Here is a 17880-nt window from a genome sequence, read left to right as displayed (position 1 = left end):
CTTCACAGTGTACTGTGGCTTGTATTCAGTGTTTGGGGGTCACAAACTCTCTGCGACCTTTAAACCCAATAAGAATAATCTTGCTCTCATCTGTCCATAGAGTAACACACACACACACACACACACACACACACACACACACACACACACACACAGGTCCCCAAAATCAGTTGTCTAAAAAAGGTGGCATTTTTTGTCTTAATTTTGTCTTTGTCTTAAACTTTTTGACTTAAAGTAACAAACTCAAACGATCTCAAACATCCTACTCATCATTCTAGTCTACATTTTCATGATCATAATTTTTGGGCATATGATTGATTATTACCGAGTTATGCAATATCATAATTTCATGATATTCATAAAAGTAGTGACTGCCATTAACTTTTATTACTTCCTTTACAATTTCCTGAGGCATAAATCATTTGACACGGGGGCCATAAATCATTGGTTTGACACGAAGTAGGTAATTTCTCTCTCTTCTGTCTATATAAAAATAAATATAAAAATATGCAAAACATCCAAACAAAGTTCATTTTATTTTTATCATTTTACAGTAACAAAAGTCAGCAGCGGACCAGCTTTCTCCTGCCACTGATGCGGGTCCACAGGGTTCGAGCTGTCTGGGCGATGATCAGTCCACGGGGCAGGCGGAGGCTCTTCAAAGGCTCCCTGATACAGGCCAGCACTCCTGGATGTGTGGCCTGCCCCAAGTACTCGTGGGAAATGTTGTTTATTCTCCTCAGCTGTTCGCCATAATAATTCCTGAGGTCGCAGAGCTCCTCGGCTGCTGTGTCAGAGATGATGGATGTCTGGGAAGGAGAGCTAGGCACAGTGATATGGGTGGATGGACAGGGAACATGCCGTGTGGCTGCTGCTGTGTGAGCACAAGCTTTCCTTCGCTTTCTCTGAGGTGTGCTGGATTTGCAACTGGAACAAGGTTTATCTGAATGTGACACTGTTTTCTGACAATCACTGATTCCTACATTATGTACTCTGTTCATTTCAACATCCACCTCAATTATATGTTGAAATGCGATAGGTTTATTCTTCTTTTCCTCTGCCTTTCCACATCTGTCTGGTCTCGCCATCTGCTTGTTTGTCTGGCTGACTGGCTTCAGGTCTTGTCTTCTTGATACATTCTTCTTTTCTTTAAATATTATCTGTTTAGGTTGTGGGGGACTGCTGTCCTCCACAACAGTGGAGTCTAAGGTCATATTGACATCCTCTTCATTCACTTTAACAGCTGAGGTGTCCTGTAAACATGAAATTCAATGTTAGTGAAATCTTCATTCTGGAATAAGACACTGGATGTACACATAAAGAGGCAAATGTGTCAAAATAGACAAACCTTTAAAGTATCATGTTTATAAAGTGTATACAGCAACAGAATATTTAACCTACAAGTAACCAGGTTAAATGGAATGTGTTAGTTTGATGAAATGTTAGCGAGAGCTTGGTGAAACATGCTTCTTAGTGTAAAATCTGAATATTTAAGATTTTACACTAAGCCCAACAGGCTTGGGCGAGAAAATATAATCAAGATAACCTTTATTATGTCCAAGGGGCAATTTGCTTTGTAGCCAGCTGCATAAATAACACATTCACCAAAATCACATAACAGAATTTCAAAAATGAATAGTGGTAGGGAGGAATGAGAATTTAAATCTGTTTGTTCTGCAACGAGGCAAGGAATACCTCCTCCCTGAAGGCAACAGCTGATACTCTAAAAAACAGAGGGTGTCATAGCACCCTGAATCTTTTGTGACTTCAGGGTCGCCCTCCCTTTACACAGGAGGGCAAGATCATTTAGCTGCCACTTTGCTACACAATTTAAAAATGAGCTCCAGTCTCTTCTTATTTTTCAGGCTAAGAGACCCAAACCAGCAGATTAAAGAAAACGTTAAAACAGACTCAATAAAACAAGAACATTTTCATAAAAATATTATCCACATTAAAACCACTTAGTTTCCCATACAAATACATACACTGGTGAGTCTTTGCACATATGGTGTCTGTAACGTTTCATCAAGTATGGTGCCCAGATATTTATATTTCTCCTCCCCCCTCAATTTCTTGCCCATGAATACAAACAGGGGGCAGGGATGAAATTTTTTGTTTACAAAAATCAACAACCATTTCCTTTATTTTAAACACATTAATGTCAAGAAAAGACTGTCCACACCATGCTTACAAAGTCATCTACAACTGGGCCACGGTCACGATCTGTGTCATAGAGCAGAAACTTGATTATATGTCCGTCCTGGTAGAGGCTCTGACACTCATTTGTATAAAGAACCAAAGTGGGGAAAGGACACACGCTTGGGGGGAAACAGTGGAAGATAAAAGCACATCTGATAAAACATTGTTGACTCTCACTTTCTGAGGTCTATCTGTTAAAAAGTCAATAAGCCAAGAAATCAGTCCAGAATCAAGATTAAATGTACTCGTGAGATGTCTTGCTAAAATATGGGGCTGAATACAAAAAGCAGGCAATAAAAGTTTGCTACACAAACCATGTGCTTTAAAACCATATAGAGCAAGGTGCACACAGCATCCTCTACCTTACCTATTACTTGTTCTATAGGCAAACATGAGAGGGTCTAATTTATCCCAAGTAGCATGCAAAAGCTCATGTTTTACAAGCTTCTCAAAAGTTTTCATCACCATGGAAGTCAAAGCAACAGGCTGAAAATCAGGATTTTAAAAATGCAGTAACAAGTAACAGTGTGGATAGCACCATGCATACACAAGCAACTGTGAACAGAGTAGGGAATGATGAACTGTACTTTGTAAACTTGTCTTCTGGGCAGGTGAGAGAGGGCTATGGGAGATCTGTCTTGATTTTCTTGGACACAGTGGCATCTCCACAGCTCTGAACTGATCTCTTTCCCTCTTTGGATTTGCCCTTGCCACTGGAGACTTTTACCTGCAGGTCATTAACAAAAGTGCTTTATCTGAATAGGTTCACACCGAAGTGGAATGTATGAGTCGACACTAGAAGGGGAGGACATGCAACAATCCAGGACAGCTGTATACAGGACAGAATCTGATTCAGTGCCAAAACAGGAAACCGTGAGATTTCAGAACGGTACTGCTGTAAAGATCTAATTTACAACCCCATTTCCAAAAAAGTTAGAAAAGATCCTCTGCATTCAAGTATTAAGTATTTCAAGTCTGAGGAGCTGTAGCTTTCTATATCAGTGTGGTTTGTCCACCAGTCATTATTTATATATACACAGATCCCTCCTCCCCTTAAACGGGAAAATCCACTTGTTAGCTTTAATGTTCGGGTTTGTAAAGCACTTTATAAAAGAGGACTGTGCAGAGGAGAGCATATTTTAGTTGGCTAGCTCTGTGAGTGTAGCTGTTGAATTGAAGAGTACATTGACAAGTAGTTTTACTTAGTTTATTCATAAAAAATGGAAATTATTGCTAATTTTTTTTATATAGTGCTTGGAAACTCCAGGAAGAGAAGCAGCTGAACATTTTTACTGCAACCAATTTTTAGGACAATTTATATGTGGCATATATTATACATGCAGAGGTTTACATGTCCTGAACAGAAGTAATGAAAGTCATGCATTTTTCTGTGTACCCATACCATTTACCTGTGTAACCCTTTTATAACCCATTTATATTAAATAGCTTTATTTCCAATTCAATTCAGTTTTATTTATACAGCGGCAAATCACAAAAACAGTGCACTTTATATTGTAAGGTAGACCCTACAATAACACATACAGAGAAAAACCCAACAATCAGATGACCCCCTATGAGCAAGCACTTTGGCGACAGTGGGATAGAAAAACTCCCTTTTAACAGGAAGAAACCTCCGGCAGAACCAGGCTCAGGGAGGGGCGGGGCCATCTGCCGCGACCGGTTAGGGTGGGAGAAGGAAGACAGGGATCTAAAACTGTTTATTTTGAATAGAGTGTCCTTATAACATTTTTATTCACTTAGAGCTTTTAAATAGAACATAAATGGTTTATTAGGCTCTTTTGGATTAGTTACTAATAAAAAACAATATTCCAATCAGTACAGTGCAGTCTGCTCACTCCAGAACATTTAATCTGATCTGTTTGTGCTGGCACTCAGTCTGATTGTAGCTGTAATATCTTACAAAACGGAAATGTTTGTTCAAACCTGTTGCCAACAAAGAGTGTGATGTACTAACTAAAGTGAGTGTTTTAAATTCAGGTCTAACTACCCCCAACAGTGACATGAAAACAGCTGTGATTTGTAACTTACTTTGTAGTTAGGGTTAGGTGTTATACTAAAAAACTCTCCTAAATGATGATGCAGACTATACTGGTAACAGAAGAATATGTTTGTTTGTTTTTTTCAAACTTACCAAAGCAGCTCCAGCCCCTGCATCCCTCATCTTCACGCTTAGTGTGTGTGTCGGGTTCTTCAGCAGAGAAGCTTTGCGGCCCAGCTTCATGTAGAAGTAGGTGGTGTAAGGTGTGAAGCTGAAATCCTCTCTGAGGTCAACACATTGGGAAGAACTCTGTGTCAGACAGACTAAATGGTCACAGCATCAGAGCTTTATCTTTAATCCCATGAACTAGAGACTTACACAGCCTGATGGTTTGCCACAGTCAGTCAGGTCAAACTAAGGTGAGTTTAAAGCTTTATTCAAAGAAAGTAAAAGTGAAAAGCATGTCTGGCCTTTAACTTCAGCTGCTCCTCTCTATGGACTAAATATGGTCTGGTTTCCAACACAATGTATTTGCAGAGGCTGTGTGATTTGAGGGGAACTTCTCAATGCGTTTTTGTTGTTTACATTATGACAGGTTTGTACCAGAATAAACAATCTCATTTTTGGATTGGTCATCCGTCTGATCCTAATTAGAAAAGCTAGAATGGATAGTCTGAAAAGGACCTGATGTTTTGAGTTCAATTTTATGTTATCCTGCCCCACATCTGCAACAGTGTTAGTTAGCTTGAAGGTTAACCTAGTGTAGAGGAAGAAAATGGTATCCAAACTTGGTTAGCAGTTTGGAGGCATTTCATTGACACCAGTGGGTTTTCTTTGCATTTCTTTGCATGAAATCAACATCTTTTTCTGACGTGTCAGAAAAGAGAGATGTGTCACACAAACATGATCTCTTTCAGACCAAGAAGCACTCCAAGAGCACTAACCTCTGCCCAGGCAGCTCGCTCTCTTCTCCTCAGTATTTACTTTTAGGGGTACATTATTGCATTTTGTTGTTTTTGTTCTTTTTAAATGTATTTTAAGAAGTTTGCAGTGCAGTAACAATAATGCATTTGGGGGTTAACTTTAAAGAAGCGCACATGTGAAATGTAAAAGCGATGTCAGTGATCAAATGTGACATGTTTGGATCTAACTGTAATGCGATATTTAGAAACCTTATATACCAGTATCACTTCCTAAATGTTGCCAATACACTCAGAGGAAGCCAAATTTTAATGGATTGTTAACCCGAGCCTTCTCTAAACCCCATCCAAGGTTTTATCAGAATTCATTCAAAACTTTTCCAGCTATCGTCTCTGCAGACAGGCTGACACACAGACATGAACACACTAGTCAATTAATGAACAAAAACAGAACAATAAACAAAGTCATCTTGAAAAAACTGTAGTGAATTAATACTTAATAAATAAAATTGAATTAAGCAAAATCCACAGAAAGAAACCAAGCATGAATCACCTGAGGTATCCCTGCAGGAGCAGGTGAACAATCACAACTTCAGCCTGTCGCCGAGACAGCGTGGTGGTCTGAATCATCTTCCTGTGCTTTGCAGGGCCTTTCCCCATCCATGCATCCACCAGTTTCAGTGGGGTCAGTTTCTCATCCATGGAGGCTGCAAGCTCCACAATCTGCACCACTTGCCTGGCATGTTGGGTAATGTCCACAGTGGGGTAATCTGGAGGGGGTGTTAAAAGTGAGGTGATGGATTTAGGGCATATGATCTATATGGCTGACACATAAAGCAATAAATTTCATCACCACCCACACCTTTTGCTTGACTGCAAGTATCACACATCTGGTTGCATCCTTCATCATCCCACACTTCATCAAAGTGAACTGCCATGAGAGAGCGCCGACACCTTCACAAAGCAGATATTACATTTAAGAATCAGAGAGACTGTGCAAATTAAGCAGCCCGCACTGACATCCTGTGCTACCTGTCAACATTCTGGCAGTAATCTACCATCTGCAGCAATTTCTGCTGACCAACATTCTCCATCACCACCATGGTGCTGATCCTGAAGATATCAGCAAAGCCGAAAAAGACAACGCAGTCAGCCGGAGAGTCATCTCGACCTGGAGACACAACGGAAACACTTAACATCGGAATAATAACCACGAGTAATGCTAGAACGGTATTGCTCATGCTACCAATAGAAATTATAGGCCGTTTACCTGCCCGTCCACTCTCTTGGTAGTAGTTCTCAATGGACTTGCTGATGGTGTGGTGGATGACAAACCTGACGTCAGGCTTGTCAATGCCCATGCCAAATGCCACAGTGGCTACCACGACCTAAACAAACAAAAGCAAAGAAAAAAAACAACTCATGTGTTTTACAGATGCATTATTCAGTGAGCTGTTTACAAGCATGGAATGGAATAATTTTCAATCAGAGGCATTGCCCCTCTCTATGTATGGGGGAACATCAGTGCTGATTTTGAACAAAATTGATATGACTTTTAGTTCAGATCACATTATTTATATAATATTTACAATAGGCATTCATCTTTTTTAATCAAGTCCAGATGGAAGGTTAAGTAGATAAATTAAAGTGAAAAGGCCAATTGTGGACAAATTGTTAAATTAAGTTTGCTACCACCTCTGACCAGTAGGACAGCTTTGGACAATCCCTGCAGATTTATTACTGCTCGTTCTCTGGCATGTCCCAGATCTTTAGAGGTGCTGACATGTAAATAAATATTTCTTATAAGGATTTTAGTCCTGCTGTATTCAGTAGAGTAATGAGCTATCTTTTAATTATTTTTTAAGCAAGCCAGAGTTATGCCTCCCTCCTCTTTCATTAGCTCTAGAGTTAGTGACCTAAGCCTACATAATAATAATAATGATAATAATGGATTGCATTTATATAGCGCTTTTCGAGACCCTCAAAGGGCTTTACAATTCCACTATTCATTCACTCTCACATTCACACACTGGTGGAGGCAAGCTACAGCTGACAGAAGCGAGGCTGCCATATCGCACCATCGGCCCCTCTGGCCATCACCAGAAGGCAGTAGGTGAAGTGTCTTGCCCAAGGACACAACGACCAAGACAGACAGAGCTGGGGATCGAACCGGCAACCTTCCGGTTACAAGATGAGCTTCCCAACCCCCTGAAGCACGGTCACCCCATATTATCTTGACCTGGATAGAGGCTGATATCAGGCTATTCAACTCATTAATTGTTTAGGAAATTGGTGTCAATATGTATATATACAAAGTAATGATTAAATACAGTAAAGTCTCATTGGTCAGCGACACCATTGGCTAACACAAATGTCCTTTGTTAGCCAATATCTTCAAAACTAATTTCTAATTAAAATTGCCACCTTAATTCCAATTTTTAATTTTTATAAACAGTAAAATGTATTTCTAAACACTATTTTCTTCAGTTTCCCATGCTCAGTGTTAGAGGATGCTAAAGGATTATATCCTAATTTTTCTCTTTTTGTTATAGCTATAGCTGTCACATTAAGAATTACTATTTTGTATTCCTGATACAGTCCTGATATGTTTTTCAAACACACATAGCAGCAGCTCTCATTGGTACTGAAGAGGAAGAAAAAAAAAAAAGTGGGCACGTCTTTTTTTTTTTCTTCTTTTCCAGAATTCTGAGATTAAAGTCAGAATTCTGAGAAAAAATTATTCTGGAAAAGAAGGAAAAAAAAAAAAGATGTGCCCACTTTTTGTTTTCAGTGGCCCTAATCCTCTTCCGTACATTGGTTATTATGATGAACTCCTCTCAGTTTCAACGTGTTTCAAGCTGATCATCGCGTGGATTACTTCCAGCTGTTTACCACCTACAATGATAGGATCTCCCTTTTAAAGTGACTGCTAAGCGGGAGCTGGCTCTGGACTTTGTAATTCCCATTTTTCCAGGTTGTTTGTGGCTTCGGATGCGCTGCTGTAGGTCACGGAGCTGGAGTCATAAAACACCTGAGTTTTCCTGGATAGTGTCTGATGATGAACTAATTTTTCCTTGAGTGTCATTCTGATTGCATTATATGCTTTTCTTTTGAGTGCAATCTAAATCACAAAGTGCTGTTCAAAGAACACTCCTTCCACTCTACTTGATCTCCCTTTTTTCCCCTGCAAACCACCTCTTTAGTTGCGTATTCCAGAAAATAAGCTATGCTAAGATCGCCCTTGAGCTCCTTTGTAATTTATAGTTCATTTTCTGACTTTGCCATGTTGATTTCTCCTTTTACCTTCATATTATCCCCTTTTATGCTATTTAAATCTACATTTTAAGCTATGACTTAATTATTTACTTTGGGGAGTGCTGACTGTAGTTTAAGCTGCTGCCATCTACAACACTACAGAAGTCCAGAAATCCACTGAAACCATTTTTAGAAGAATATTTTTAGTGCAAGAAGTTAGCTTTTAGATATTATTAAAACTATGTGCTAAACCATTTATTGCAATTAAATAAAAAAATGTTAAAAAAGAATTTTTGGGTAATCACTCCAGGCAATATTAACTGTGAGGAGAAAATCTTGACCCAATTCTTATAGAAAATCTCACCAGAAATGCAGCTGTGCATATGTTTCTTTACTGACCTGAATTTTGTTGGAGGTCCATTTGCGGTGAACCCGGGACTTGTCCTCAGAGTCCATGTTTGCATGGTAAGGATATGCCAAGATGTCTCTCTTCTGGAGTTCTGCTGACACCAACTCTGCATCCTTCTGAGAGAATACATACACAATTCCTGTGGCATGCATGAACAAAGCAGAAAATATGCATGTATGATTATTATGTATAGAAATATTAACATTAAAATTGTCTATTCTGGCATGACTAAAAATACTTTGCAGAATTGAGGATATTAACCTTTTTTAGCCCTTTTCCACTAGTGCCAACTCAGTTTTAAGGGTTTTCCATTAGGTGGTACGAACTGGTAGCCAGGTACTTTTTTTAGTACCTATTCGGTCAGGGTTCCAAGCAATCTGAGACAATCAGAAAATGGAACAGGCTGCATGATGCCAATCGGCCAGTCAGTGGCGTCACTCGGGTCATGAGAGTGACTCCATGTCAAAAATCAAAACCACTATTTTTGAAACCCAGCATTGAGGGAAATGGCTAGACAAAAAACAATACCATGGTCCGCAAGTTTAACACAAAGCCGTAGGCTGAGCAGACGGTATACCATCGCCTCAGCGTCCTTCACTGTTTTGTTTGTGTAGTATACAAATGACAACCGCATTGCTATAACAACCCATGCATGTACTCAATTTTAATGGAAAAATCACCAAAATAGAAGGGAATCAAATCGAGTCAGCACTAGTGGAAAAATGGCATTAGTAATGTTTTATATATGCAGCAGTCTTGTTTGTCATAGTACCTGATTGGTCCTTGTATTTACTCTTGATCAGAGCAGCTATGTCATTTACTGATGCTTCACTGTCAGAATCCTTTATACGAACCTGACAAGGAAATGAGACATGTGTTAAGTGTGTATGAAGATGGGGAGCATAGTAAAAAGAAGTTTATGAACCCTAACTCTTAACTTCTAGAGCACAGGCGTCGAAATCCAGGCCTCGAGGGTCGGTGTCCTGCAGGTTTTAGATGTGAGCTTGATCCAACACAGCTGATCTGATTTAAATGGCTAAATTATCTCCTCAACATGTTTTGAAGTTCTCCAGAGGCCTGGTAATGAACTAATCATTTGATTCAGGCGTGTTGAAACAGGGCGATACCTAAAACCTGCAGGACACCGGCCCTCGAGGCCTGGAGTTCGACACCTGTGGACTAAAGTGTTTGCAGTGGCTAATGTAATGTACATATTGACGTTATACCTTGGAGTAACAATAGTGGTCTACTCAGCATATTTTCCCAACAGTTTAACATAAGTCCTGCTACCACCATAAATAAATCAGTTTATGTTTGAGTATGAGGGATAATCATTTTGTGTTGGTTTCAAACTGGATATCGAGATTCATGTAAGTGTACTGTTTTTGGTACAGACTACTGAAATTCTAGTACTGTGACATCCCCGCCCAGTGATGCTGGTGTCTGTCCTGTGAAGTCTGTGACAATGGCACTGTATTGATTGTCATTAATCACTTGTTTATTTTAAACTGATGTATTTTCATGTTTGTAATAACTATTCATTTGATATAGCATAAACCTCTTGGCATGTCAGTCTGTATGAGATCAAATAGCTTTTCGGACATCTCACAAATCCTGTTCTGTAAAGTGATTACAAAACTGGATTTTTTTTTTTTTTTTAATGAGATTTTTAGGAAAAATCATAAATAAACATTTCAGGGTAGAAATGTTTCATTATAGCATAAAGTGAATAACTCAGAAATACTATATTGGCTGTCACCCATTGGTTTGTCTTGACATGTCTTTGACAGCATAATAGACAGAAATGTCCTCCGTTTCTTTTGTCACCTGTTTAAATAAACTCAATGTCATTTATAATAGTTATTTTAATTTAAAAATAAAAAGATTCAATTGTTTTTGGTTTTAAATTATAATTTTTTGTGTTTCAGGTAATTTTTTTTTTTAACTTTCAGACTTTTGACCCTGATTTTGTGTTATGGGCATTGATCAGGAAGGGATGGGCGGGTTGTATACTATTGATTGACAGCTGGTGTGTCACGTTCACTACCAGCTAGCATTTTGGTTGAAGATGGCCACCACTCCTTTAAGGGATGCCGTCGGCATTAGCCAACAGGTAAGAAAAACAGTTTCTGATTATCTTATGATGGACTATACTGAATGTTTGGAACATACTGATATACACCGAGTTAAAGACGTATTAAGGTATAAAGGTGGGGGATTCTGATTTCAATATAATATACAGAAATGAACGATTTCTTCACAGAGCTCATAGCTGCTGCGGCTTTGCAACCTACCAGCCAATCAGACAACAGTATTCCCTGTTGCTGGGGTCAATTATTTCCCACCTTAATGTATATTTCTAAACACATCTTTTTATATTAAAACATTTGACTGGCTAAGAGGTGTTTTGAGTGCAGTGACAGTGCTTACCTCATAGTAGAGATTAGTTCGATTGAAGGAAGCAGTGAGCGTGATTGCCTGTGGCACACACAGGATCTTCTCGCAGTCTTTCAGGACACTACTGGTTGCTGTGGCTGTGAGGCCAAGGAGGGGCACTTTGGGGAACTGCCTCTTCAGGATGCCCAGCAGCTTATAATCTGAATGAGAAGCACACAGATGAACCAGTATGCAGCGCATCATAGTGACAGTTTTTTTACTAAATATGATCTGAGGTCAGAATACTCACCTGGTCTGAAGTCATGACCCCATTGGCTGCAACAGTGCACCTCATCAACAGCAATACGACTCAGCAGGTTTGCTTTGTAGGCTTTCTCCAGACGAGACATTAGGAGCTTGCTCTTAGCGATTTTCTCTGGAGTCACGTACACCAGCTTGAAGGGGGCCTTTGGATCCGTCATTCCAGCCATGACCATCTTAGCATGCTCCTGCGAACGATGGAAACAAAAAACAAGCTGCTGTTTAGTGCCAGAAACATAAAGCTCTGCAGTTGTTGTGAATCATTACAGATGATCCATCCATGTTGTTTAGATGCCCTAAAGCGATCTCAGTTTTCATTTCTTGTCTACAGCAGAAGTGTGTATAATGTTACTAAACGATTCTTGGACAGACTGGTGAACAGTGAGTGCAGTTGCCATGGATATTCATTGTTGCTTAAAGCAAAATGAAGACATGGTTACAAAATTAATTGCAGTTGTCAAGAAAGTCAGTTTATTCATCAGATATGAACATCAGTCATGGAATATGCAAAATGAATGATTTTGGATGAGCTCTCACACTAGTTTTGTAAACCTGTGAAAACAAGATTACAGCACCTTGAGACAACTATTGTTGTGATTGTGGCTGTACAAATAAAATTTTACTGAATTGAATAGAAGATAGTACCTGTACATGTAGTTTTATTTTAGTTTTATTTTAAAACTCTGTTTTGCTAGTCTGTGCATTCAGACACACGTTTGCAAGTTCACTTTCATGAGACATACTATTAAACTATCAACACGTGTATGTGTGAATTTCTGACAGATGTATACATAGCAGATGGTAACGCTATGGCACAGGCTGTCACAAAAGAAGGCTAGCTGGAGGGAGAGTGGGTACAAGCTCTAGTTTTTTTCCAGTCTATATCTTTGGAATCACAACACATAACACAGTTAGCAAGCAGATTTTTTTTTCCTTTCCAAAAATCTGCAGCCTGTCTACAAAACAAACACATATTTATAACTTGTAACCAAAATGTGGATTACAAAAGGCAATTCTTTTCTTTCCGCACACATGCATAATCCTCAAATAATCTTTTTCTACATGGCAGGCAGTTCTTACCCTGCTACTGGATGCATTGAGCATGACTGCTGACACGTCAATAGTCTTCAGGTACATCAACTGGTCCTCCATCAGGGATACAAGGGGAGTGATTACCAGTGTAAAACCTGATAAATGATAAAAGTAAAAGAAATAAGTCCTAAGAAGAAGAGCATAAAACTGGAAGGACAGATGTTTTGTTCTAAAACTCTGCATGTGTGTCTCACTGTACCATTAGAACAGATTGCAGGAAGCTGATAGCAGAGACTCTTCCCTCTTCCTGTGGGCATGACCAGGAACAGGTCCTTGCCTGACATGGTCAGGTTGATGGCTTTCAGCTGCAAAGGTCTGAAGTTAGAGAGATGGAATGTGGCCTTCAGGTGCTGCCCCACCTTGCTGGACCATGGAAAATCTATAAAGCATGATGTTACTGCAGGTCAACACAGTGCACAGACGTGGCATATTTCTACAACTAGTTGTCTAGTGTGTCTGTTAAGTACCTGTGCCATCATATCGTTGCATTTCCTGCTTGCTCATCGCTGGCTTGGCTTCAGATGCCTTTGAGGCAGAAGAAGACAAAGGCTGTGCAGTGTCACAGGCCTCCTCCAGCTGCTGCAGCAGGGCATTCTTCCGAGAAGTGAGCTCAGCCTTTTTCTGCAGGATCTCTGCGAGCTGCAGTTCCACCGTGTCCAGCTCGGCCTCGACCGAGTCCAGCTCGACCTGCATATCTGAACAGCAACAACAGAAACATTGGTAGCAAGCTCCAAGCACTTATTTGCTGTGTCCTTGGACCCCAAACAGTTCAGCAATGCCTGGATAATAACTAGTCTTGGGCAATCAATTGTTTCTTTTTTTTAATTTATAAACCCTTTCTTGTTTGATCATTTCCTGATAACATTTAAATTTACAATAATTGATTACACAGCAGTGGGGAGTAGACTTCATCACAGTAGATGTCTTTCTGAAAGTGCTGTAACTGAGTTTAAGAATATAATCCACGCACAGTTAGCATCATTAATGCCCTGTACCAACACAGAGCAGAGCAGCTAACTGAACGCTACTCCAACAGAGGTCGATTATCTTGTTAATAATTTTGCCTCCTCACTACGTATGACTCTGGATACTGTAGCTCCTGTGAAAGGCCTCAGATCAGAAGTATTTGACTCCCTGGTATAATTCTCAAAAACGTACCTTATCCCTCTGGATTTGTTCAAAATCACTCATCCATTGGGCTTGCTCATGTCCAGAAGTGGCCACCAACAAATTAAGTCGGTAAATTTTTTTTTATTTGTATGTTTTTTGCTATCCCGTGCTCCATTGTCTCATGGAGTACCACAGGGTTCCATTCTGGACCCTATCCTGTTTTCGCTTTATTTACTTCCATTGGGCTCAATTTTTAGGAAACACAGACTCTCTTTTCACTGTTATGCAGATGACTGCCAGATTTATGTTCCTCTTAAAAAGAAAGATGGGTCGTCTGTAAACCATTTGCAAACATGTCTGGAGGACGTCAAGTCGTGGTTGGCGCTAAACTTTCTTTGTTTTAATGATTCTAAAACTGAAGTAATGGTGTTTAGACCTGCCTCCACTGGTGTTCCATGTGTTGATTTGCAATCCCTGAAATCATTTTGTAAACCAGAGATTGTAAATCTGGGTTTTAAAATGGATCCTGAACTTAAGCTTGAAAGCCAGATTGGGTCGGTTGTAAGGTCTAGTTTCTTTCATCTGAGGCAGCTGGCCAAAATTAAGCACTTTCTTGCACGACAGCAATTTGAAACAGTAATCCATGCCTTTGTAACCGTTCGGCTGGATTACTGTAATTCTCTTTATTTTGGGGTGAGTCGATCTTCTGTTTTTCGACTGCAGCTAGTTCAGAATGCTGCTGCACGCCTTTTAACTGGCACTCGTAGATGCGAGCATATCATCCCAGTTTTATATTCACTTCATTGGCTGCCCGTGCATTTCAGGATCCATTTTAAGCTGCTTTTATTTGTTTTTAAATGTTTGTCCAATGCTGCCCCTCTGTACCTCTCTGAGCTTCTTCATCCATTCATACCTTCCCGGTCCCTCAGGTCGGCAGACCAGCTCCTCCTGAGTGTGCCTAGGACTAATCGTAAGCTCAGAGGGGATCAGGCATTTGCTGTGGCAGCACCAAAATTGTGGAATGAGTTGCCTTTACATGTTAGACAGGCACCTTCCTTATCTGTTTTTAAATCATGTCTTAAAACATATTTATTTACCTTGGCTTTCAGCACAGCAGGACTTGTTGATATCTCTTATATGATTTCTTATTAATTATATTATTTTTAATTTTAAGATATTTTATATGTAATTTAAACTGTTTTTTCTCTGTTTTATATTTGTAGCACTTTGGCCAACATTGTTGGATGTAAAGTGCGTTATAAATAAAGATGCTAAGATGGTATTCGTATTACATAAAGTTTTTAACTAACATCAGTTCTTTTCATGAATATAAAACACTAATTCCTTTTTTAACTTTTAACCCTTAAAACACCAGTTTGTTTGTACAATGCCCTTGTTGGAAGACAACCTCAAAAATGACCATTTCCTATATTTGCAGTGCTACTGGATTTCTTATACTGTTAATAGTAGAGTTTAAGACATGTCCTCGATAAACAACAACATATATTATCATTATTTTTGTGCACGTAAAGCAAAAGTAGATAAAACTCCCACTCAGCTTATTCATGGCCAAAAGTGGCCACCTCCTGTTTACATTCATAAAATACAATAAAATAAAGATATATATGGAAACTTTGTCTGACTTGACTTTTTAAATTAGCACCAGTCCTAGTCATAAAATTCAGAATTTTGACCCTTTCAAAACCAGTTAAATCACATAATTCTGATGATTTACAAAGAGATAAAAGGATAAAATAATTATTTTTTACCAAATAATACAAGCAATCTGATTTATTTTCTAACCATGATTGTAGTTAAATGTATATCAATAATTAACCTTATATGATTTAATATGCATCATTACTTTTTTGAAAAAAACCCCCCAAAAAAACTGCCACTCAGCATGTTAGTGGACAAATGTGGCCACCACCTGTTTACGCTCACAAAATGTTATAAAATGAATATATAATAAAACAGTTTCCACTCGATTTTTCAAATTGGCATCAGTCCTTGTCATGAAAACCAAAATTTTATTCCAATTCAGATTTTTTTTACCTTCTAAATGTTAGTTAGGTTGTATACTACCAGTAACTTTTGTTTTTAGAAAAAAAAAAAAAGAGGATAACATTCTCATTTTGTCACCATATAATTGTTGAAACCTCATATTTTTTCAGTCAACGTTACAGGTCAGTACCAGTAACAATGATTTATTTTTACTTTTTTTGCATTTACTTCTTTCAGTCTTCTTCAGTCACCTTTCTCACTCACTATGTGTTAACAGACCTCTCTGCACTGAATCATACTTGTTATTAATCTCTCTCTTCCACAGCAAGTCTTTTATCCTGTCTTCCTTCTCTCACCCCAACTGGTCACGGCAGATGGCCGCCTCTCCCAGACCCTGGTTCTGCCAGGGTCTAATGTTATCTTTCGCGGTGCACTTTTTGGTCCTACCTGATTTAATTCATTCACCCTTTAGCTGACCCAATAAGATGGGTAGAGAGTCTTTGTTAAAAGATAGTCATCTAAATTAGAAATAAAGGTCATAAAGGATTTTCTGTGAATTCAACCAAAATAGAATCTAAATAAAGAAACATCTTTATGACAGTGTGACTGACGGTGACGTCATGAAAACCAAAGGAGCACTTTCATTAGTGCATTGGCTATATCTGTGATACGTTATGTACCGTCAGCTCCTTTCATAGTGACAGAAATGTGCAGCATGTTCTCTCAGTGGACTGGTGTTGTTAGAGTGAACAGAGAAGACAGCCAGGTCTCACACCTACACAGTAACAAGTGCCCTGAGAATCACACCCCCGCAGTTAATGATCTTATTCCTTCACCTCCCTCTGGAGTTGTGGCAGTGTTATCGTCTCCAGTCGCCATGCTGACAACATTGTCTCCAATACAAAAGCTATCACAGCTATCTTATCACATGTTTACATATCAGTGCTGTTCAATGTTCACTCTTCCACAAAAAAATGAGCAAACAATTAATTGGAAAAATATTAAAAAGTATAAACAGAAATACTTACCTGTATTCATATTTCCCAATCTGATGTGCTCAGGAGGAAATCAGTTTTCAGCCTGTCACAGACATAAACCATATAAAAAATTAACTTTAAAAAACAGTCAAGTTCACGATTTTCTATGATCATATGTATAACTGAAAACAATAGTATAAAGTGGACAGAAAAGGTCGTGTTTATACATTTATAAGTTTCTTTTTCTTTTGCCAGTGAGCTATCTGAATGTAAAGCTGACTGCATTTTTATCAGTGGTGTTTAGAACATTGTGTTTCTATTTATTTCTGTGAAATAAATAGATAGATCCTGTTCTGTGCATTGTACAAACAAACTTAAAGCCATTTTATTTTGTTTCTATTTTTTTTTTTTTTTTTTTTTTTTTTTGCTAATTTATTACTCGTGTTAAAATTCGGGGAAACGTTCATATTGTAATTTCTAAAGCAGACAGTTTACTTCTTAATTTAATTAAAAATTCAGAATCAGAACTTTAGAAAAAGTTACTCCATATTACTGAGACTTAGCCAGCCACGTGAAATTCATTACGCCTGCCAGGCTTTATGGACATAGACTAATATTAATTCCACAAACTTGTTACAGCAGCACAAAGGTCTGGACGTAAAATTAAATTAAATAGGTAAACAAATAAATCAGAAAAATTGTGAAAACAAAACGCCAAAAGACTAATGATTACTATATACAGTAAAAGACACTATGTCACAGATTTTTTTATATGCACACAAAGTGCATATAATGAATATTAATGAAGGTAACATATATTAGACTCTAAAGCGGTGCACCTGTTTGATCGCACAGTAGCTAGCTGCTAGTTTGTTACGGTAATCAGCATCAGGAGCCTGGAGAGTGGTGTTCAGTAACTCAGTCTCCTCTAGCTCAAAGGACCCACCGTCATTCATTCACTTTCAAACTGGTCTTCTTGGTGAATTTAGCCTCTGCGACAAAACTTTGAAAAGCACAAATTTCAATCGACTAACCATTGAAAAACACTTTATCCACGACCACGTCTTCCCGTTGGAGCAGCTACTCAGTTGCTACAACAGACAGACGGAACAAAAAGAAACTCGGAAGGATATGCGGCAGACAAGACTCGGGACATTTTCTCCCCGAGCTTAATCCACTAGGCTGTCTGCAAATACCTTCTCCTGCTGGAGGGTTTAC

The 17880-nt window shown here is 38.8% G+C and overlaps 1 protein-coding gene across 4 annotated transcripts; it reads right to left on the bottom strand.

Moving 5' to 3' along the window:
* Nucleotides 1–517: 517 nt before the first annotated feature.
* Nucleotides 518–17830, bottom strand: recql (RecQ helicase-like). Of its 4 annotated transcripts, none has more exons than XM_005475109.4 (15): nt 17697–17830; nt 16714–16765; nt 13039–13266; nt 12771–12950; nt 12560–12666; nt 11469–11667; nt 11213–11379; nt 9555–9636; nt 8773–8921; nt 6389–6506; nt 6151–6289; nt 5981–6072; nt 5672–5888; nt 4352–4481; nt 518–1253 (listed from the first exon to the last, which is right to left on the bottom strand). In XM_005475109.4, exons 2-15 carry the CDS (start codon nt 16721–16723, stop codon nt 564–566), a joined length of 2508 nt encoding a protein of 835 aa, XP_005475166.1. In that variant the 5' UTR covers nt 16724–16765; nt 17697–17830; the 3' UTR covers nt 518–563. The 4 variants fall into 4 exon arrangements, with proteins under 4 accessions (XP_005475166.1, XP_005475168.1, XP_005475167.1 ...); XM_005475111.4 differs by having other exon boundaries at nt 17502–17773; XM_005475110.4 differs by having other exon boundaries at nt 17609–17773.
* Nucleotides 17831–17880: the final 50 nt, after the last annotated feature.

The sequence above is a fragment of the Oreochromis niloticus genome, linkage group LG15, assembly GCF_001858045.2.
Source record: "Oreochromis niloticus isolate F11D_XX linkage group LG15, O_niloticus_UMD_NMBU, whole genome shotgun sequence".
Taxonomy (NCBI): domain Eukaryota; kingdom Metazoa; phylum Chordata; class Actinopteri; order Cichliformes; family Cichlidae; genus Oreochromis; species Oreochromis niloticus.
Note: the sequence above shows the minus strand (reverse complement) of the source record. Positions and strands in the feature narration are given on the sequence as shown.